Source organism: Nicotiana tabacum, chromosome 1 (genome assembly GCF_000715075.1).
Source record: "Nicotiana tabacum cultivar K326 chromosome 1, ASM71507v2, whole genome shotgun sequence".
NCBI classification, from domain to species: domain Eukaryota; kingdom Viridiplantae; phylum Streptophyta; class Magnoliopsida; order Solanales; family Solanaceae; genus Nicotiana; species Nicotiana tabacum.
In genome coordinates, this window is record NC_134080.1 from 43,034,062 (window position 1) to 43,057,566 (window position 23,505).

Sequence of the window (23,505 nt, forward strand, 5' to 3'; positions counted from 1 at the left end):
GTTCGTCGATTAGTTATATTACGAATTTTTTCATTTCTGAAAATGTTGACTAAAACAGTCTGCTTCTATTTTAGACTAGTTATTGACAAATGTTATAAATAGTCAATTGATTAATGCTCGTCAATTAAATCATGATTGTCTGTGAATCAGTGAATTCAAATGTATGTTGTATATGTTATTGTCTGAACATTAAAAGTTTCAGGGCATTGTCAGCATTGACAATGATCCTGTGTGTGTTTGATTTTGGTTTAATGTTAAGTCCAGTCTGAATGATTTTGATAATTTCAGAAATATGCTGTTATGATGTTAGTTCTGAATTCAGTGTTGTAATGTCCAGTTTGAATTCCAGTTTACAAAAGTTGGTCAAATACAATTGTGTTTAGGAGGTTAATAGGATTGATTTAGCTGTAAATCAGAAAGATAACTGAGTCTGTACAGATTTTAGAATATGTTTTGCTGAAGGTTCTGATTTTTCAGTAATAACATTAAGATTTCAGGGGCACTTATGGGAATGAAACAGTAAAAACAGGGTGTTAGTACTAGTATATTATAATGTAATGTTAGTTGCTATTAGTTAATAATACTAATGGGGAACAAGGGATAATGGGGCTGCTGAAAATCATGTTAGGATCATAAAGTATTAAAAAATAGTTTTTAATGGAAACTTTCTAATTTTTTAAAGGGATAAAGGGTCCATCCAGCACTAAAAGGGTGCAACCAGCCCTGTATAAATACAGGAGCTGGACAGACAGAAAGGGATCAGTTTCAGAAGAGAGGGAAATCAGCTTTTCATAATAGAGGGCAGTCAGTTTTTTTTTAAGATCAGTTTTAGGAGAGTTGGAGAGACTTGAAGAGATTTTAAGAGAAGAAATCAGATTTTAAAAGGGAAATTTACTCAGATTTTAAGGACTGCAATTTTTTTTTAAGAAAAGGAAAGAGAGGAAGAAAACAGAAAAAGAAATAGTAATCTGAAGCAGATACAAAAGCAGAAACAGAAAAATCAGAAATAGGAATTTGAAACAGATAGAGGAAAGAAACTGAAATCTGAAAAATGTTATTTTTCTAGAATCTGTCCATTGTTTGCTTGGGAATATTGTTCGGTTCAAATCTGAAATTTTTCTCAAGTTTTCTGTCACTATTCATCTGGGTTCCTTGGGTCTTATTATTGCTCAAATCTGTGGAAAAACTGGTATTCTGCTGATTTTGTTACTGCTGCTACTGCTGAAATTTTCTCCTTCTGCCTTCGTTTTCCAGGTACATGTCTTTTAAAATCATGTGGTGAAAAGCACCAACATGATGAATAGATGAAGTTTGAGAATTATAATTTTGTCTTCCACGTGTTTAAATTCAGTAGTTCAAACTTCTGTTTTGTTTCGTGTAGGTTAATATGACAATATGCTTGATACGATAACTATTAGCTAATTATTTCCTTTTGAAGTTTTGTATAAATATTGTAACAAAGTTATTTATTTCGAATTTTCATTCAGTATAAGTTGTATTTTAATCATCAAAATAGGGAACATGGCAGAAAACTGGCCATTAATCGCATCTCTTAAAATTGCTAGTATAGACTAGTATGGAAATTTCAAGATAACAGCATTACTAGTCTATGTTGTTAAACATCTGATTTTTAAGGCTAAGATAGTATTGATTGTGTCTTGTTCATATTTAGCATAATAATGTTCATGTTCATAATCAATAGCCGAAAGATGCATCGATAAAATCTGTTATATTCACGATATTGGCATATGGTGAATGGTGTAGGGGTATATTCATGTTATATGTGATATTGTCTTCTTAAGTCAACGATTTTTTTTATGTCGGCCAAATAACTCGTATAGGTTGAGAATAAAAATTGGGTTGATTAAGTATATTTCGAATTCAATCAATAGCAATTAATCAAAAATAATTAGGCCTATCAAATTAAGAACAAGCAATGTAGAAAGAGATTAGATTTATAATGTATAACAAGTTTAAGAGTGTAAATAGTAGCATTCGTTGCAAAAAGAATATTGAAAACTCTTCGAAAATATCATTTCCTTTCAAGAATTGAAATATTTTTTTTTAATTTCATACGTTATTCACATTTTAGTATACATATGTTGTATTTACTAAAAATAGTGTTAATCATATGTTTATTCTTTTCTTTAAATTTGAATAGTTTGGAGGAATGTAATTCATACGCGAAATTATAATCAATGGGCGACAATCAATAAATTGTGAATTTTTTTTAAGAATTAAGAGTATTTTAAATGAAGATTTCTCATAATATAATAAACAATTTGTGGAAAAATCCCTAATATCATTATAAATATTTTGCGCAATTAGGGATACGTTCGCGTACCCTGATTATATTTTTAAAAGAAAAAATTCGGATTATGCGTACGCGCAATTTCGAGCGAATATTTAATAAAGGATTTTTCCAAAGGCGTTAAATCAATTTCATAAAAACCCGAGATGTACGGTTCACTATTCAATAAAAATAAATATCCTTGATTAAACACAATCTCGAAAAAAAAAATGATTGTTTAAAATATTATCAAAAAATTATTGTGTACACGTACGCGTGACACAATTCCGCATTTTAAATTTGTAACACGAATATACGTACGCGTAATTCGATTCGAAGAAGGGTCCTTAATCACGATAAGTATAAGCGGTAGTAAAATCAGATAACATAAATATATTTAATAAAATCAAGATGATTAAGCCAATAATAAAAACAGTTAAGCGACCGTGCTAGAACCACGGAATTCGGAAATGCCTAACACCTTCTTCCGGATTAACAGAATTCCTTACTCAGGATTTTTGGTTCGCAGAAAAATAAACAGAGTCATATTCTCCTCGATTCAGGGATTATGATTGGTGACTTGGGACGCCTCAAAATTCCCAGGTGGCGACTCTGAAACAAATAAACAAATCTCGTTTCGACTGTCCTTTAATTGGAGAAAACTCCCCATGCGCCCCGCGGGCGCGGCAAAAAGGAGGTGCGACAGAACTCCAAAAGGCAATTGATTATTTAAAGAAGGAATTCGAGATGAAAGATCTCGGAAAGACAAAATTATGTCTTGGTTTGCAAATTGAACATTTGGCAAACGGAATTTTTGTTCATCAATCTGCCTACATAGAAAAAGTATTAAAATGGTTTTACATGGATGGAGCACATAAGTACTCCGATAGTTGTTCAATCACTTGATGTGAATAAGGATCCATTCCGACCCCAAGAAGAGAATGAAGAGCTACTTGGTCCTGAAGTACCATATCTTAGTGCAATTGGTGCACTAATATATCTTGCCAATATTACAAGGCCTGACATAACTTTTTCAGTTAATGTCTTAGCAAGATATAGCTCTGCTCCCACAAGGAGACATTGGAATGGAATCAAACACATATTGCGGTATCTAAAAGGGACTACCGATATGGGCTTATTTTATGACAATAATTGTAGTCCTGATCTTGTTAGTTATGCTGATGCTGGGTATTTATCCGATCCACACAAGGCTCGATCTCAAACAGGTTATGTGTTTACCTGTGGAGGAACTGTCATATCTTGGCGATCGACTAAGCAATTAATTATGGCTACTTCATCTAATCATGCTGAGATAATTGCTATTCATGAAGCAAGTCGAGAGTGTGTGTGATTGAGGTCTATAATACATCTTATTCGAGACAAATGTGGTTTGAAATGTGACAAACTACCCACGATTTTATATGAAGACAATCCAGCATGCATAGCCCAATTGAAGGGAGGATTCATAAAAGGAGATAGGACAAAACACATTTCACCAAAGTTATTTTTCACACATGATCTTCAAAAGAATGGTGATATCAATGTGCAACAGATTCGTTCAAGTGATAATATGGCTGATTTGTTTACAAATTCTCTACCAACGTCAACCTTCAAGAAGCTAGTGTACAAGATCGGGATGCGAAAGCTCAAGGATGTGAATTGATGCTCTCATCAGGGGGAGTTAATGCGCGTTGCACTCTTTTTCCCTTATAAGGTTTTGTCCTACTAGGTTTTCCTTGCAAGGTTTTTAACGAGACAACCAAAAGGCGTATTATTAAACATGTGTACTCTTTTTCCTTTTCTAGAATTTTTTCCCATTGGGTTTTATTTTAGTTAAGGTTTTAATGAGGCACATTACTTATCGAGTAGACATTCAAGGGGGAGTGTTATGAATAGAATTCTATTTAGAGTGAATGTCTATCTTGTAGAGAGTTTTACTTTGTGGCTAAATTATTTTTTCCCTATAAATAGAGGGGTCTTACCTCATTGTAAATCATCCCAAAATTTAATAAAAAATTCCTCTTTCTCTTTCTCTGCAATATTGTTCTTCTACTTTTATTGTTTCATCTCAATTAATATTTTGTTCTAATTTTGCTTGGTATTTATCCAGTAGTCGGAATTTACGTGTCATAAACAGAATATAGACTATATGCTTCGGTCAAACTTTTATGCTCTCACTTTATAACCTATATCTATTTATGAAAAAGATGGTTAACTTTCACACAATTTATGCGAAAAGAAAAATGAAACACAAAACAACACATATAATAGTGGTAATTAATTGGTAATACAGACCTCAACAAGGAAAATATCTTTTTGTTCATAATTCGAGTTTATATGTACCAACTACCAATTCATCTGAACCACATCTGATTTGTATTTTTTAATGTTTGGTGGCCTGGACTGTAGTCTTACTCAAGTATTCAACTTATTTAGTACGTCAATCAAAAGAATAAAGATGATGGTTTTTCGCGTTATCATCAACATGCTTTTGATGTAATTTATTATCAACTTGTTATTATTAACTTTAACTTTAAACAAGATTCCCCCCCCCCCCCCCTTCCAAAGCCCCAAAAGAGAACCTTCCAACCCTAAAAGAAAGTTTATTTTTTGAGGGGGCAAAGATCACTTTTAGCGTGCGTCCGAAATTATTTACATAACCACAAAAATATTTATAATTTCTACACTATATATATATATATATATATACCCTCCAGTCCACAATAAGTGATCATTTTACCTGTTTATTTTGGTCTAAAATAAGTGTCCATTTACATAATATAATCAAGAAGAAATTAATTTTATTTTTCCAAAATTTGCCTTATTTACATATTCTAATATGTCAAGATAACAATTAATTAAATTAAATTTAATGAATACATCTTTTTTTCTCTAGGGGATCGTATTTTCTTAATGGATGTGCCAAAGATAAAATGGTCGACCGGAATGACTTACAATAGTATCATTTTTCTTAATATATGGGCTCCCCTCAACATGCTTTAATTATGGACCGTCCAACTCAATTGAATTGGGGATTCACGTGTTGTGTTTGTTGATACATTTGTTGAATTGAAGAAACAAAATATGGAAGATTTCTTATTTTTGCCTCGTTTGGGATCCCATCCAGATGCATTCATTATGAGAAACAAGTCCCTAAGATATTGCCTGGAAATTCTCTATTCTCTCAAATTTCCATGTAATTCCAACTCATTAAGTTCCCAACTTGTATCCTTTATTATTTAGTTAAGTGCGCGCTTTTAATTCCTCAATTATTTTTTTATTTTAATCCTTATAATATTTGTATAAGCACATTTAATCTTCAATTAATTGAAATGTGCACATCTGCATGTAAATCTTCACGAATTTAATTAATTATTAATAATTACATCATTTAACTGATCATTCGTTAAGTTTGTGAAATGCTCTCTTTTGATTGTTAACGCAAAAGAAGAGAACACATAAGATTTCTTCCTCTTGACAGTTTTAGACATTTAAAGCCTGTTTGGAAAGCCGCCTTGGAAATGAATTTGGGTGTAATTTGATGTAATAACACGGTTTGGTATATTTGTTTGGCCAAGTAATTACTTGGTCAGCATGAAATTGGGTGTAATTGGAGGGGTGTAATTACACTCTCCAATTCTCAAGAGGGAGTTGAGAATTTGTGGTAATTACACTGTGTAATTACAAGGTTGCTTTTTAGTTTCTTTCCTTTTTGTTTTTATTTTAATTTATTTTATTTATAATTTTATTTCTATTATTTTAATTTTTAAATTTTATTTTTACCTTTTAATTTCTTTTGAAATTTTAAAATATTTTTTTGTACATTATTTCTTTTATTTCTCTATCTTTGCTTCTTGTGATTCCATGTAATTGCTTATATTTTATTTATTTATTTATTTATTTATTTATTTATTTTATTATTCTATTTTTTGAAACTACACCTCCTACTATTAGAAATAATGAGTCATTAACAAACTTGGCATATAATGAGTGATGCAATTAAAGTGAAATTTTGTTGTTGAATGTGGTTATAAACTTATCATATTTTCTAATCTTAAGTTATAGTGGAACTTACTATTATTATGTCGGAATTTGACATATGTTAAACTATTTTAATTTTTTGAATTTTGAAATTATGTTATATTCATGGTTCCAATTTACATATTTTAGTAGTATTCGCTCACATTGCATCTTGTTCATTTTTTAGTTAGAATTGATAGATCAGTTTTGTCAAACATTTGAATAATGTTGACATTATATTTATAAATATTAATTTATTTTGTCAAACATGAATTCCAAAATATTCTTACAAAATATATATAAATTAATTTTACAATATTGGTTATAAATATATGATTACTAATTAACGTATATGCACGAAAAATATACATCTTAAATACCAAATATAATATCATTTATAGGCATATATTTATTATATTAACTTTTAAGTTTTGATAATTACTTAATTTAAAATTTAACTAATTGTGTAATTATACTTGTGCAACCAAGCAGTAAACTTGTAATTATACTTTAATTATATTATGACAAATAAACAGGTCGTCGTAATTATATAACTGTGTAATTGCTACTCTAGTAATTACACCAATTCTAGTTACCTGATGGCTTTCCAAACATACCTTAGTTCGTGGAACGAAACTCAATTTCCTAAAGAAACAACGTTACACTTGCGAAAATTTCATTGTTGGTGGTACACAAAATTATCCCTTATATTTGGGTGCATGCTTCAATTATGCTTTTAATCCCTAACATTTGGTTTATCCTTTATCATAATTACCATCGAGTATCCTATAATCCTAGCGTAAATTGTACGTTCAACATTGCGAATTTTATTGTCACTCTCTACTTTTCTTTTTTGTTAGTAGCTAATTTATCCCCACCACCAAAGTCAAAGGATGTGGTGCAGCGAATATGGCTGCTCTTCCTTTAACCAGAGATTTCGGGTTCGAGCTCTAAGTAAGGAAAAATCCTTGGTAGGGAGCACTTCCTTCCTAATGGGACCCTATGCGGTGCGAATCCGTATATAATTGGGCTCAAATGCGAGCACTGAATACCTGGTGGGAAACCAAAAAAAAAAAAGTTTTATCCCCTACTGTTAGGGGCTTGGCTCTTTGACATCGGGCATGGTGCGGCTGTGACAAGGAGTGGATGTGATGACCTTGCCATTGGCCTATGTGCGGGCAAAATGATCATGCGGGCAATGGGCAAGACATTGTCATGTGGGTTGTTGTGGGCAAGGCATGCTTGGCAAAGGCTTGACAAGGCAGTATGAGCAAGTTGACAAGGCAATGCCAAGTGCGGGCTAAGCTAAGGCAAAACACTGTAGGATGATGGCAAAGGCTTTAAATAGCTAATGCGCGGTTATGTGAAGCAAAATACAAGCATTGGCAAGGGTGAAACAAGAGTTGACATAGATAAGGCAGAAACCTGGCCAAGGCATGTGCAGGCAACAGTGGCGTCGGGCATGTGCGACAAAGTAACGAGCGGTAGGTTGCGAGCAAGACATTGGTGCAGAGAAATGTCAAAAGGAACCAAGGCTGGGCGCAATGCCAACCTTGGGCGTGCAACAGCTGGCCAACAAAAGCAAACATGCAGTGCACAAGTTAGAGTAGTTGACGGTTACCTTTTTGTAACTACTTGTATCCATGTCTGCTTTATGCTTGTATCTAATATCATTTCGTGTAGATCATGGCCTATGTGGTTGGGGATGTCAACTACAAGATACAAACAGATTTAGCATTAGCCCGCCAAGTGGCAAAAGCTGTAGACAACAAGTGTCAATGTGCTTTCAAGTGCCAAAGGCTGCCTATGTGCTATAAATAGGTGCTTTTGGACTTAGTCAGATGGGTGTGTGAAATTCAAAAAGTGAAACATGAGGGTTTCTAAGTGTGGGGATTAAAGCTAGGCATTGGGTAGGTCATAATGTTGGCTAAAGAACGACTTGCGTTCTTTGTCAAAGTGGGGTTCTGATCGACTCGTGATCATAGTCAAGTGAGAGTTTCCTTTGTAAGGTTTTCGAATTAATAACAATGTAGGAATTTTTTCGTATTTGATTGTGTTATATTTACGTTTGTTGCCTAAAATAATCTAAGTACAAACTTGCTGAAAATTTGGTTAATTATTGGAAAGGCTGAGTCAAGTGCAATTTGAATGCCGTGCGGATGTGACTTTTGAAAACTTTTCCGATGCCAGGCGAACGGGGCTCCCAGGCCGGGACATCTGGCATAATAATTTAGAAAAAGCGGAATTGGATAACTTCTTTGGCTTTATTGAGGCTTTTGTAGTGTGTCCTCTCTACAATAGAGAAAGCCTTATTACCCTATAAGAATAGACATAATGCTTTAACCTTCCCAACCGGTAACTTCGTAGGCGTCTATTTAGCGAAGAATTTTTTTATGCCCGAAACTTGGGTTATAGAATTTTCCCGCTGGACTGACAAAAATCGCCCTTGTGACACCTACCGTTAATGAACTTATAGTACTTTGACTCAATTGCTATGGAAATTTTCCTTCTCTTTGTTAAGATTTTTCTCTTATACTGAACATGTTGTATCGTAACCCACAGTTTGGAGTAGTAAAATACAACTAATACTATGGATGAAATAAGAGCCCGTTTTGGACATAAAATATTTTTTGCTTTTTTTCGAAATCAACGTTGGTACACAAAATTTTCAATTTTCACTTGAAGATGCATATTGGAAATTTTCGAAAATTTGAAAAAATCCAAAAAGCCGTTTTTCAAAATTTTCACTCAAATCACTTCCAAAACTTCAAAAAGAACCCAAACTGAAATTTATGTCCAAACACAACTCTAAATTTCAAATACCATTTTCACTTGAAATTTTTTTTTACCATTTTTTTGAAATTTTATAATTCTTATGTCCAAACGCCTACTAAATGTTACAAGAAAACGGGATAGAATTATAGAAATATTGAAGGTGTCAAAATTTGTCAAAGAACAAGATAGGGACTTGAGGATGAAATATGCTTGTTCCCTTTTTGGTTTTATAGTCAAAATTAATTGGCTCAATTAATTCGAATTCACATCGAATAAGTTGGTTAGGGAGATAAAATGCGTTTTACAAAGAGAGTTTTCATTCTGATAGCTCAAATTTGAACTTATGATTAAATGTGGAGAAACATGAATCGTCCTGCTAATACAATTCTACTCATGTCCCCAAAGGGGCATAACATGTAGGACCCAAACACCACTTAATACATACTTCCAAACACGCTTCCTTATTTAGTCAAAAAAGGCAAATTGTGTATGAAATGAAATGAAATGAAATAAATGAGGACTGCTTTAGTAATAGTAGTTGCTTTAAAGACGTATTAGTCAATTATGTTAAATAAATTCAAAGTGTGTTTGGCACATAAAATACATTGACATACAAGTCTTCCTTTTATAAATCATGGCATTTTGCATTATTATATTCTCTGTGTGTGTCTTCATACACCTTATTCTCTTCTTTTATTCAATCATATAATGCTGAAAATTTCCCATTACCTGTTCTACATAATTGACCCTTATGCTTTATGGAGGCTATGTTCTAGTGTTAACTATATCTGAACATAATAATGATATAGAAACCTTCAGCAAACCTTCTTTTCCTCTATCTATCCCAGCAAGTTCCAAGAATTTAGAGAAAATATTTCGCTTTTGCTCAAGACACATTTGGATAAGTCAAGAATTTTTTTCTTAACAATTAATAAGTATATATTTTTATAGTATATTATATATTTTTTAAAAAAGATTTAAAATATTGGGTGTCCGAATTTGCATTGGCTATCATATTCTGGAATTTTTCATTCTTTATGGAAAGGAGGTAATACTTCCTTAGGATCACTACACACACCTTTTTGCTAGTTGTAAGAGTCGAAATGATTGACATCATGACCAAGAACACAGGAAGATATGTTGTCTTCTAAAATCTTCACCCAAAAAGAAAAAGAAATATTTCGTTTTAGGGCCTTTAAACAGGAATTCAAGATGATTCACAGATTTTTGCTTGCTATATTCCACGGCGCACGCCATCTGCATGAATTAGTGTATTAACCAATATTACCGTAGAAATTTATCAAGAAGTAAGGCAGCTCATGTGAATGCTTGAATATCACTTTTCTTGAAAATAAATTCGTTTATTAACAAATTAAAGAAGGGTCCTCTCCTCCATTTGAAAAGCTTTCAGGTATTTCAATTTTCCTCTGTAAACATACAAATCTTGTGATTAAACATGAACTGTTTTAATCTTTTCTGTCCTGCTTTCTGTAAACTTTACAAACAGAAATACAATGGTTGGGTAAGACCAGTTATGTGGCAGCTCAATCATATAGCCCCTCCTGTTCCCAGACATCAACAAGAAAGTCTACCATTTCCTGACAATTCAAATGTAGAAAATCAGCAAGTAGCCTTGAAAAAACTACATACCACAATCGTCCTAGTTTAACAAGACTCACCGATAGAGGGATTGACTGAGGGAAAGGCTTGTTGGTCCCTAGCAAAGTCTCGTAACTCGCACCAAAGCTGCAAGAAATGATGGTATGATACACTCATCACATATATATTTACAGTTGTATGAAAAGTAGATACTCTGAAAGCAGCAGCAGTAGGGAACTACTGTCTGAGGAATGTTTAGAAGGGAAAGCTCACCTTAGTTTAGGTTCTCGAGCTGCAGTACGCTTCTGAGGTGTTCTACTTCCAATCCATTCTTGCCTAGTTTTACTCCAAAGAATTAGACCTGTTCCAGCCAATGTTCAATTCAGCATATTAAAACACGTGGAGAGAAGTACAAAACTAAGCTAAGATGAAAAAGGAGAGCACTTGTGCTTCCAAAGCTAGGTCATGCCTTCCTCCAATTAGTGCACCCAGATCAATGGGATCTCTGCATGGGCAATAAGCCAAATCTAAAAGAATGAACAGTACAAAGAGCTGGTTTTGTCCACGCCAAGTGTTAATGAACCATTACACAACCTTGAATCAATTGATATGTTTGCAAATCGCGATTATAAAGACTACTTTTTTCCAATAACAGTGGTGCAAGGGCCAGGTTTTGTGCACCTTGACTATTCCACTTGACTATTCCACTGGGTACCTTCTATCACACATCGACAGAGGTAACAGCAAACTCTACGCCCTAAGGCTTAGACAGATGGAAAGTAATCACATAAAGTTTTGTCTCTGCTGGAATTTGACCTCTGATCTCTCATGGTTTTTCACCCACTATATTGACCAATAGGCCACACACTCTCTCGGGTGTAATTGCAGGCAATTTAAGAAATTTAACGGATAACTATTTTCTCTTTTATTATTTTTTGACATAGCTCTTAGGACACTACAGCTACGAATCTTATTTAGGTTCATTCCTTTACCATAATTAAACTTGTTCATCCCCTCGGTGGAACACCAACATACTGATTTGGATATCTCGAAGAAAGGTTACTACTACACCCTCTGTTTCAATTTATGCGTCTTACTTTCCTTTCTAGTATGTTTCAAAAACAATGCCTCTTTCTATAATTAGTAACTCTTTAACTCTAACTTTCCACATGATATATTTAAGACCATAAGATACAAGGGCATTTTGGTATACTATACATATCTAAAAGATTAAGACCACAAGATTTACAAGTCTTCCTTACTTTCTTAAACTCCGTGCCTAGTCAAAGTGTCAAACCAAGACAAATAAGTTGAAAGGGAGGGAGTAGTAAAATATAGCCATGATATGCGAAGAAAGCAAAAAGGAGAGAAATATGCACTTGCCATGATTTACAAATTCAGCGTTGTTGTTTGTGGTGCTGGAGCTACTATGGGGATCAAGGCCCTGATTTGAAGTACTAATTGACGAGATGCTTCTCTGTGAAGGAAATGCGCTATTCTCCATCTCACAAGCACTACTGCTCCAGAAGTCGTCCCTTGAACTACGTTTCCTCAAGTGTTTACCCTGAACTTTCTGTCCTTTGGATGGCCTATCCACTGAAATAACATGTGGGGGCTTTATACAGCACCCAAGACAACTTCTGCTCTGTTACAATCAGGTTTATAACCATAAAAGATGATTAGTTTAACCAGAAAAGAAAAAAAATCTGTATGCTGTCAACAAGATATAAGGGAACAAATGGACAGAAACCTCATGATATTATATTGTCAAGTTTGAGATCCATTTCATAACAACCAGTGCTCACCCCCTTCATCCAGGGGCATGTGAGATCTGTTACAATGATGGCCCTATATGGCTATACCATTGTGCAAGTGACGCAGTAAGTCCCATGTAATTAATGATAACATCCAAAACAATGATTATACTTTATAAATACATTGCAAGCCTGCTACTAATTGGTTCAAGCAACTTTGAGACATTTGAACTGCAGTTTACCATGTACAAATCATTGGTTTGACATAATCACGTCAGTCGTGAATACCCACAAACACATCAAAAATAAGGACATCTTACTTCACAAACAACTAGTGAAAATTCTCAAATTCAGGTACTTAAAAAAGCAATTAAGGAAGTGAACATACAACCCAAAGGTGTTACTATTTTTTTTTTTTTAAATCTCAAAGTGACTAGTTATTAAGTCTCACATAAACTTATAAAAACAGTTGGATTTCCTCCTGACATACTGGAATCAAAGCAAAACAAAACATCCAAGCAAGGCTCAAAAAGTTATGCCCCATGTTATTTGCTGGTCTAACGGCATATTTGATGTGATGACAATGTTGTGGAAGTGAAAGAGTTGTACCATAAGGGAGTGCTACATAAATGATACTTACTATTTAGCTACCTCATGCATTTGGTTGGGTTAAGAACAGAAGTATGAGAGGATAAAAGTAAACCAGATGCACTATAAGTTAAGACTTAAGAGTATTTCCCTTCTTTGATAATAGCAGGAAAAAGTTCCAGCCTTTTCAACCCCATTAAAATTAGACAAAAAGGAATGAACATTTTTTACTTCTTTTATAGTCATAGTAGAGGAAGAAAATCACCAGTACTCCACCCAAGAAGAATAAACGTTTGGTTTCTCCATCCTTTACCCTTCATCTCCCCTGCTTGGAATTAAAGAGAGTCAATGATGACATTTTACTTCTTTTATAGTCATAGTAGAGGAAGAAAATCACCAGTACTCCACCCAAGAAGAATAAACGTTTGGTTTCTCCATCCTTTACCCTTCATCTCCCCTGCTTGGAATTAAAGAGAGTCAATGATGACATTATTCCTCTTAGCGTTGTTGGATGGGAGACCAGAGACCCCAATAAAGTGGTTTTCCACATTGCCCGGAAGACAACTTTGATAAATAAGAGCTGAAAACGGGCCTCAAGAGGAACTTGGAGATCTTATCGGCCATTTATCTTACGATAACCCGACATCCACTCAACTTTCAGCTAGCTTCTCAGGGTCTAGGGTGTACCCTAGCATGTCGTTTAGACGTATACAAAATATGATATATTTCCACGTTAGGAATACACCAAACACACAACAAAATGCCATAACAGAGCATACAATCTAAAGCTTAGAAATTGTATGACAATGCAGGGATATATGTGAGATTTAAAGAATCTAAATTTTTCGAGAACCTAAAATTTAGGCTGCCAACTTCAACAATTACACTTCAATCTCAAATTAGTTGGGGTCTGAATCCTCACTATCCAATCCACTCCATCTGAGCACTTGTCATTCCAGTACCTAATAATTCGTCTTTCGAGCCGAATTGGGATTTCCTAAGAAAACATTGAGTACTGGAACACATTAGGCCCACCTGAAGCAACATCGATATAGCAGATATATATAGCCATTAGTTTGGGATTGAAATAGCTGTTCTTGTTCAATTCTCACCAGCCTTCCAAATTTCACATGGCAATACAATACAAAAACATCTAATTCGACACAAGTTCATATTTTATACAAATCTTTCATGTCCTTCACAGAATTCATTACATCGATTTTATTTCTCATTTCACCGATGCTTTGATAATGACTAAGTTATTAAGTATTTCTGATTGCATTGTTCAGGAATGGATCAAGTCATCTGCTGCGGTTCCAATACTACCAAAATGGACTTTGAACCCATTCTAACTAACAGGGATTTCTTCATTGAAAGATTAAGATTTAAGAGGCCTGCTAGAGGAACCAACCCCTTCTCCAATACCCAAAATAGAAAATAAAGCAATAATATGCTTCAGAATTGCTCATATCGTCATCATTTCAATCAAAACTTAAAAAATAGGATATAACTAACCTAAAGTTATCTTCAAAACTCCAATAGGGAAGTGTTCAAAAATCAAAAGCTAGTCTACTGAATGCAATGCAAAAGATAAGTCTTGTCATGAATAAGTGTAGCTCGGATTACTACTTAAACAAATTCCTCGACTCATATTTGACTCATCTTGCTGTATAGAAGCATAACCCACAAAAGGAACTTTCTTTGAGAACAAATTGTTCGAGGTGATCAGTGAACTCATGCAATTTTTTTCAGCCTTTGGGTGCTTAACTAATCATAGCAATCATTACACAGAAGAAGATAACTAGCAACTTATAGCAAAATGAAAATTGGCGTCAAAACTTTCCAGAAATAGAAAGGGAATACTCAATCTACTGTACACCAAATTTGAGACATAGTACATAAATAAACTCTTACATTAATAAGTGCCCTCCATGTCTCCTTCAACTTTTCCATCATTGTACCAATGACGGCTCGAAGATATTCTCCAAAAAAACCCAAAATAGAACACAAAGGCATACGTCTAAAACATGCCTCAATTTCGATTTTTAAACATATATTATACATGGCTAGAAGCAAAGCATTTGATACTGTAGCTAGCAAGACAATTACGTATAGAATATAACATTCTAGCAACAAACTCCCTCAACATAACAAGCAAAAGCATGGGAAGAAAAAAACCAAAAAGAAACAGAAAAAGAAGCACCAGCTCATCTTCCTTTCTATTCACTATTATTGCTTGCTTAGCCTGTAAGCAAGTACCTCAGATTCCAAACCACCAAATAAAAGCCAATTATTGCCCACTAAACCAAGAAAAGAATTCTAAAAAAATATTATTATCAAACTTTCTAACTTTTCATTCCTTATGTCATTTATTTACTGTGTATCACTCCCTCTGTCCCAATTTATCTGACACTAATTCCTTCTTATTCTGTTTAACTTTGAACTTCCCATGATTTATAGCCATAGAAATATATATGAGATGTTTTAGTTTTTCCTTTCTTTGTCAAATTCCGTACTAAGTCAAACACCATCGCATAAATTTGGACGAGAGAGTACATAAAAAGGTAAACTCGGTGCTTATACCTCAACTAATCCACCAGGCAACCAGCTACAGGCCACAAGCACAAATGGGGACTGAGATCTCCAGGTTTTTATCTTAGCCTCAACCACTCAACCAACCCTTGAGGGGAGTGTATATGAGTGTGCGTGTGAAATACAAAACCACCAAACAAGGGGAAAATAGAAAAGGGATAGCAGAATATTTTATATGAAAACGAAATAAAAATCAAATGACTGACCCCATGCAAGCGAAGAAACGTGAAATCCAGGAGGCTACTGATCTACAAAGTTGCATTTACACTGTGAAATAAGCAAATGGGTATTCGTCAAAGCATAGATTTGAACCTCTGGACCTCCAATACTGACACAAAATTCATCTCTTGCCTGCAGTTTTAACAAAAAAGATTCAAACTTTCCAATTTTTTCTATCACTTAGCATAGGAAAAAGAGACATTTGGGTGTAAAAATGTATAAAATTTTCTGAGGTTGCGTTACTTACAATTTCTTAGCCTTTTCTGCTTCTTTGCTCTTATGGAATTAAGCAGTAAACAAGAAGAGAAAAAAAATCCTGGTAGGTGTGTTTTGTTCTTGTTTATGTTTTTTTCCTCTTGGTTTTATCAATATGTTTTATGGATTTGTAGAAGAAAGTCAAGAATGGAGATGGGAAAATGGTGAAGGAGGGAAAATGGTGAAGAAAATAAGGGGGGGCTGTGCAGCCTTGCTGGACTGGTGCTAATGGAGGTGGGTAAATGTATGGGTTGTGGGCCCTTTTGAGTATTCTTGTTGAATGCAAAGACAAATTTGCCCTCTAGAAATGTATGTAAGAAAATTCTCCAAGTTGGCACCTTTGAAATTTGGTTCCTTTTGATTGTGCTATTCTTTTATCTACTTTTATCCAATTAAAATGCACCATTTATTTTAACTATTTCTTTGTACTTGGCCACTAGGAAAATGAAGGAAAATAATGGACACTAGGAAAAGAGGATAAACGGTAGAGAAAGTGAGGGAAAATAATTTACTTTTCTTAGCTTGATTTTGGTGGAAAACGAGAAAGAAAAGCAAAATAATTTGAATCTTCTTGATTATGAAGTCTTGGATTCAAGAGAAAGATGATTTTCTCTATTGTTTGCTTTCCTTATTATTTACGCATATCAAGCAAGAGGCGAAAAACTTTATTGTTCTTCTTCCTTAACATTAGTTTTTTCCAAGTACAATCAAACCTCTCTATAACAACTTCGTTTGTTTCGAATATTTTTAGATGTTATAGCGAAGTGCTGCTATATAAAACAAATAGACATAACAAGAAAATTGGTTTCGGAAAAGCTTGGCTTTTTATAATGAAGTGTTGTCATATATGGATATTGTTATAGAGAGGTCCGACTGTAAAAACAAATATTATATTTCTCTCTATTTATAACTAATTGCTTAAGATCCTCCGGTTGGAGATAATGAAACCAAATAGATTAGGAAAGGGAGGTCTATATAGGTGGGATCTCTCTCATAATAGGTGTAAATTCAATAACTTAATTTTTATTAGAATTTAGAATCCTAAATTTTCCCCTTTTAGGTTTTTTTTTCTTGTATAACTCGACAATAATGTATTATCGCATTACCTCATTCTTGCACCTAATAATCCTTTTAATGGAACTCACCTAGAGAATAGAGTAATTAAAGTAATAAGGCCTTTGTCCACTGAGATTCTTTTTACCAGGACAATCATTTCAAGCAAAAGAAAAAGAAGCAAATTTTATGAAGCCATTTCCTCATTATTGACCAAATGCTGTTCTAAATGAGGCAAGAAGTTTCAAATTCATAAATAGCCAATAACAGATCATAAGACTACAATTTTTCATTCCGTATTCATAGTATTATATTTGGTTCATGAATTCGGTATAAGCTCATTGTAAGACAATAATCTATCACATCTATAGTCCCCTCCTCCCAAATTCTGGTCCCCACTCTCTTTGAACCAAACATGTGATTCTTTTTTTGTTTCTTTATTTAATCATTCGGTCTCGGAAACTTACTGTCCGACTAATTGGATTCATGTCGCGTAAGGCCCACCAAAGGAGGAAAGTTTTTCCAATCCAAGGACTCGACCAAACATGTGATTCTATTCTTCTGAAGGGTAGCCTAGAAACAAGAGGACCTGAATGCAATAAGGAAACCAAAGGTTTATATGTTTGCTAAAATATGCTGCTAACATCATCCAACTATAAACCACTTTATAACCTAAGTATTAATGAGAAGGGGAGCCTTGGAGCAACGAAAAAGCTGTTTCGGTGTTATAGGTCACAAGTTCAAGTCGTAGAATCAGTCACTAACGCTTGCGTTAAGGTAGATCACCGGTTCAAGTCGTGGAATCAGCTACTAACGCTTTCGTTAAGGTAGGCTGCCTACATCACACCCCTTTGGGTGCAGGGTGCTTTGTGCACCAGGCTGCCTTTTTAACCCGAGTACAAATGAATTTTGGTAAATGGTTATAACTCAAAAAATTATTCCAAAGTGTCACGTTTACAGATATTACATGTTCTAGGTTGGTACAATTCTAGAAGTGTACATACATCATGTAGTGAGGATAGGTGGTAGTAACTGAGATTTGGTACCAAGAACAGAAGCTTTTGTGTCTGGGAAGAACTTAAATCCAGGAATTGCTGTAATCTGTCCAGTGTTTGAAATATTTATAGGGTAGCTAAGAAGGTGGCCTGGAAGATCTAAATCAAATGTGTCACTGGAATAAAGCTTCCAACTCTCATCAGCCATTCCATTTACTTTCCTAACACATTCTAGACTCGTTGGATCGACAAACGAATCATCTGCATAGTTCAGATGCTCACACCATAATGCCATTCGAAAACCATATATTTTTCCTCTAGGTGGTTGATTAGCTGCAAGATGATATGGTTGGTAGCCACCCATAGCAATCTCAGAATCTCTTGCACCATCCATTGACCTTTGATTTATGTTCGCGGAGCCAATTATGATGTATTCATCATCAACTTCAAGAAAGAAAGGAAAGAAGCAAGCATTAGTTTGATCATATTTTGCTAGAGATAAATGGTAAATAAAGCTAAGAATGGTAAACTTATTGACTTACCAATCATCATTTTTGAATGAACATAGATCATAAAGCGCCTGAACTCTTGAGCTCTTGAATAATCAGTATCAGGATCTGGTTTCTCTGGAGGTTTGTATTCTCCAGGCTTTTCGACTTCACGGTTGCCAAGGCAGAAAAATGTCAAGTAATCTCTAGGATCAGCATTAGTTATTCCTTTAGCCTGAAGGGCATTACATATGTCTGTGTACATCATTTCCATTGTCCTTCTTTGCCAATCTAAAATTGCCTGAACTGAATCACTTTCAGGTATACCTTCTGGCCACATTGGAATAACAACGTAAACTGTAAATCTCTCTCCTGCTTGAATCTTGCTCACTATCTTAAGCGAGATCTCCTTTGGGATAAGATGCAAAGCTCCGATGTCCTCGAGCTTGATATCTTCTGATGGCTTCCAACCATAGCAGCTTCCAACAAAGTATTGGTTTTCAATGTAAATGAAATTCTTAGCTCGACGAATGGCACTAATGTATGCATCATGGATACTTTGATCAATGACACTATCCTTGCCAGTAACAAGGCCTACCTCAGCAGCTTCTTCTGGTTTTCCAGGGAAGTCAACGACAGCACCACCATCAATGGATCGAAATATCTGAACGTTCCACGTTTCTCTATCCTTCGATGCTGTAACTTCTGTTGGACGAATAATAAATTTATCAAGCTCAGTCATAGAATAGATAAATCGATTTCCAATCTGTTTCCGCCACCTTTGTTCAAAATTGTACAGGGCGTCCCAAGCAACAGGTCCTTCTAGCCTGCAATGAATGTCATGCCAGGGCTCTCTTGGACCACCTTTTGCGATTGAAGAGCCTGGAAAATTGGGCTGATGGAAATCTTGTTTATGAACTGTATCCAATGTTCTGAATAAGGAGTGTTCGCGAGTGTCATATCGCCCATCACAAAGATCAATACCACCAAGAAAGCTAACTATCATTCTTTTCTGTGACATCCCTCCTGGAATTTCACTGTCTACCACAATAGTCTTTTGATGGTGAGTAAACATTGTACCAACCTGAAACCCCTGAGTTATAGTCTTTCCACTGTCAGGGTTCCGCGGACACAAACAACAATGGACTTCTGTGTTCTTAAAATACTCTGCAGTTTCTTGATCATGGGTTGACATTAGTCCATTTCTTTTTAATACCTCAACCGAAGTTCTGTCATCCCAAATTAACAAGAGAACATTAACACCCTCACTCGCCTTTTTTTTAAGGAGCTCGCCAAGAGTAAGGTCTCCGCCTATCTTTGGCCTCTTTGGGTTTCTTATCAAGGTGATTTTAGTATATACAGACCAACCGGCTATATAAATTAAGTGCTTTGCATTGTTGATTGCATCAAAAATGTCTTCCCAACATCTCTGAGGTTCCAAAAGTCCTTGAGACTTGAGATAATTTGTGATATCATCATCTGAGATGTCTGCATCAGGGTAAAGTGTAACTTGACAACCTTGTCTCTCTTTAAAGAAGGTATAAGGGACTCCTCCAAATGCCGCGGAACTAATTCCTCTAGACCAATTACTGTCTTGTTTAACGTTAAAGAACTGCAACCTTACATGGATTTTTGAACGACCACTTATTGGATAGCCGTCTTCATCTAATATTGGTACCCATCTATCGACTACATATCTATTCAAGACTTCCTCAACAGGGAGATAAGCTCTTCCAATTAGTGTCGCGCTAACAGGATTCTCATCTTTTATTGTAAAAATGATGTTAGAAATCTCATGTGCACAATAAATACGAAATGTTTCATACCACCGAGGGTTGGAAGGGTCATTTTCAAAGATTCTGGTCCTCCCAACTCTTGCCTTATCTAAATCTATGGTTGCATAGAATTTTGTACCAGAAATCTGCAATATTATCAATACAGGTTTTGAAAAGCTTAAAGCAAGTAATGGACAAAATTGAAGATCACAATAAGTCAATACAAGTGCAAACATAATGCTGGTTGTATAGACATAGTACCTCTGGCGCACAAAAGAACAATTTCTTGACATTGTTTAGAAATCTTCTTGATACTTTCTGGGGAGATGCAGTCTACGATAACAATATGAAGATCAGAAAGACGTTAGAGGCTACAAAGCGGATCTTTATCAAAGATCAAGTATCAGAAATCAGCAACATACATGTAAACAGTATATTGACTATTGAGAATTCATTTGTATTAAGCCTCAAACTAATGAGTTCATGCAGTCTCAGCCTTAATTAGCACTTCCTAGAGGCTTAACAGTTCACAGGTTTTAGGTATTACTAGTAATTTCTATTAGTGCTAGGCAGCTGCTGATATACCATTTAAGTTAGTGCTAGGCAGTTGCTGATATACCATTTAAGCCACAGCTAGAGAGCTATAAGAATTATTAGTTCGACTAGCATATATATTAGTATCAATTAATAACCCCTAGCTAAGTGATCATTGCTTCTGCTCCATGGGCAACTATAGTATGGAATAAATTCTAGGCATATAGCCCTTCTATATATACAAAATATTATTCACCGCAAGTATGGGGTAATCCACAAATCACAGTATGGCTCTCGTGAGTGTGGCATTCCTTATTTGCCATATTGCAAGCTCTACCCTCACCTAAGGGCGCGACTGTAAGCCCTTTTTTAGGTCCTGTAATTGGTAGCGAGTAGCCATACTCCTAAGCATTATCCATCTAGCTGATGTGAAGCGACCATGGGCGGACCTAGGGGGCGGAAGGGGGTCCGAACCCCTTTGCTGGAATATTACATTGTGTATGTGAGGTCAACTTTGATATTTACGTTTTTAGCTTTGGCCGTTCCCTACAGATTTTAATGCATAGGATGATTTCCATTTTCCAGATTTCATTCCCAGCATTAGTAAAAGTAAGGCCCAAAGTAGTTACTTTCTTTTCTTCTATGCTTAATTGCTGCAAAACCAGTGCACTAAATTAATTTACATGACAGTGTCAATGAACCTGAAGCACACAAACTATTCAACTCCAAATACACGATGCCTTCCGATCCAACAATGTACTTTGGACATCCCAAACGAAGATATGAATTCCATCAATATTTTAAACCCTTTGTATCCCACGTTGGCGATTTTCAAAGATATATAATATATGATTGATGGGCACTAATTTGGAAAGGAAAAACAAACAAAAAGTTTTAAGACAATAGAAAACTGCAAAGTGAAAGAAAAAAACATAAGAAATTTTAAAAGGGCTCAATGGAACAGGGAAGTGGGAAGAAATGTTAAACGGGGCATGACAAGGCGAGCAAAAGTTTAGGCGGGTTAAGGCTAGTCTTTTCCTTCGCCGTCCTACCCTGTTTATCTTTGCATGTTTACCTTTTTTATATTTGAACCTCCTTCGTGAAAATCCTGCCTCTACCACTGGAAGCGGCAATAACAGATTGAATGAGTTCATTGAGCTATCATTTCGTAGTTTTACTACAAATATGCCTCTTAACCATGTGAACAATGAGGAACGACCACTAGCACACAAATTAACTTGTCAATTTTTCTTTCTTTCCTTTTTCCTCCTTTCTTTATCTCTCTCTTTAATTTTTTGCATTGCATATTATCTGATCCTATAGAGGCGAATTTGAAATCTAGAGTCAAGTGAATTAGAATGATTGTAATGTTATATATGGATACATTTGAATTTTTTGCATTTATATACATAGTTCTAGACGAGAGTAATGAGTTCAATTGAACCTGCCAATAGAATCTGCCTTAGATATGCTTATGAGTTATGTCTAATCCTACTGCAAAACTGCAATGATATTATAAAACAGAAAATGCATACACAGAACTTAAAATCATGAAGCTGTTCCTGATATAAACGAAGACAAACTAAAGTTTAGAGTGAAAAGATTACCGGGCCACAACAATCACCACAGCCACCCCTTATCTTATCAACTTCATATATGGTAGCATGAAGAGTCCCATGCAGCAAACGTGGTCCCATTTTTAGCCTAAAAAAACATGTGAAATGAGACAAAAACAAAACCAAGCAAAGCCTGCAAAATAAATAAAATTTAGGATAAAGATAAGGAACCTCAAAAAGGTTGTTTTTGTCGTGAAAGGGGATGAGAATGTTGTCTGAAGAAAGCTAACACAGTTAAAGACTATATAAAGAAGAAAAAGTTTTTACTTGTATAATTCTTGGAATCATGTAACACACCCTGAAGCAACCTAGGAATCACCTATTGTGAAGAAAGAATTATCTTTTGCTTTGAATGTTTAAGTAACCGTTATGGGGTTATTGTTGAAACTTGCAGAATATAGCTAATATTCATGTTTGTAAAGACTTTGCAATTTCTTGGTTATCTTTCTCATGCATTGCGTGTACATGGAGATGAAGTTGCTAACGAAACTTGAAAGGAGCAGAGAGATAAAAGGAGGTTTAAATGCTAACGCAAACCCAAAAAGCTAATGAAAGGGCTGTCTTGTTAACTTCATGGGGATGAATGGGCTTAAACTTTCATTACAAGTCGACTGGCCCAAAGTGAAAGTGCACTAGGAAAAAAATATTTTAAAATTAAGGAAATTTTACCTCCTATAGCAAACTATTACACCCTATTTATTATTATAAACCAAAATAATTTTAAAATATTATTACTTATAGATACTTTTTCTATTTTATAGAAAAATAGATATTTTTTATACCTATCATTGAGGCATGAAATACATCAATTATGTTCTTTCTCTCTCTCTCTCTCTATCAGCAAGATTCTCAATCATCGCTCTTCTCCATCAAACCAGTAGAATCGTCGATGTCATCATCGTGGTCGTCGTCAGGATCGTCGTCGATGTCAGAATCATCGGCGTCATCATCC

At 34.9% G+C, this 23,505-nt stretch overlaps 2 protein-coding genes across 3 annotated transcripts; both read right to left on the reverse strand.

Moving 5' to 3' along the window:
* Positions 1-10,407: 10,407 nt before the first annotated feature.
* Positions 10,408-16,328, reverse strand: LOC107817598 (uncharacterized). Of its 2 annotated transcripts, XM_075250309.1 has the most exons (6): positions 16,085-16,328; positions 15,825-15,969; positions 12,068-12,324; positions 10,958-11,045; positions 10,765-10,831; positions 10,408-10,683 (listed from the first exon to the last, which is right to left on the reverse strand). In XM_075250309.1, the coding sequence occupies exons 2-6, from the start codon at positions 15,878-15,880 to the stop codon at positions 10,630-10,632; spliced, it is 522 nt and encodes a 173-aa protein (XP_075106410.1). In that variant the 5' UTR covers positions 15,881-15,969; positions 16,085-16,328; the 3' UTR covers positions 10,408-10,629. The 2 variants fall into 2 exon arrangements, with proteins under 2 accessions (XP_075106410.1, XP_075106408.1); XM_075250307.1 differs by lacking the exons at positions 15,825-15,969; positions 16,085-16,328 and adding an exon at positions 14,941-15,595 and having other exon boundaries at positions 12,068-12,329.
* Positions 16,329-18,071: 1,743 nt separating this feature from the next.
* On the reverse strand, positions 18,072-22,768 carry LOC107817599 (phospholipase D alpha 1-like). The gene is made up of 5 exons (XM_016643450.2): positions 22,725-22,768; positions 22,545-22,641; positions 20,665-20,736; positions 18,683-20,549; positions 18,072-18,584 (listed from the first exon to the last, which is right to left on the reverse strand). Exons 2-5 carry the CDS (start codon positions 22,632-22,634, stop codon positions 18,151-18,153), a joined length of 2,463 nt encoding a protein of 820 aa, XP_016498936.2. The 5' UTR covers positions 22,635-22,641; positions 22,725-22,768; the 3' UTR covers positions 18,072-18,150.
* Between the last annotated feature and the right edge of the window lie 737 nt (positions 22,769-23,505).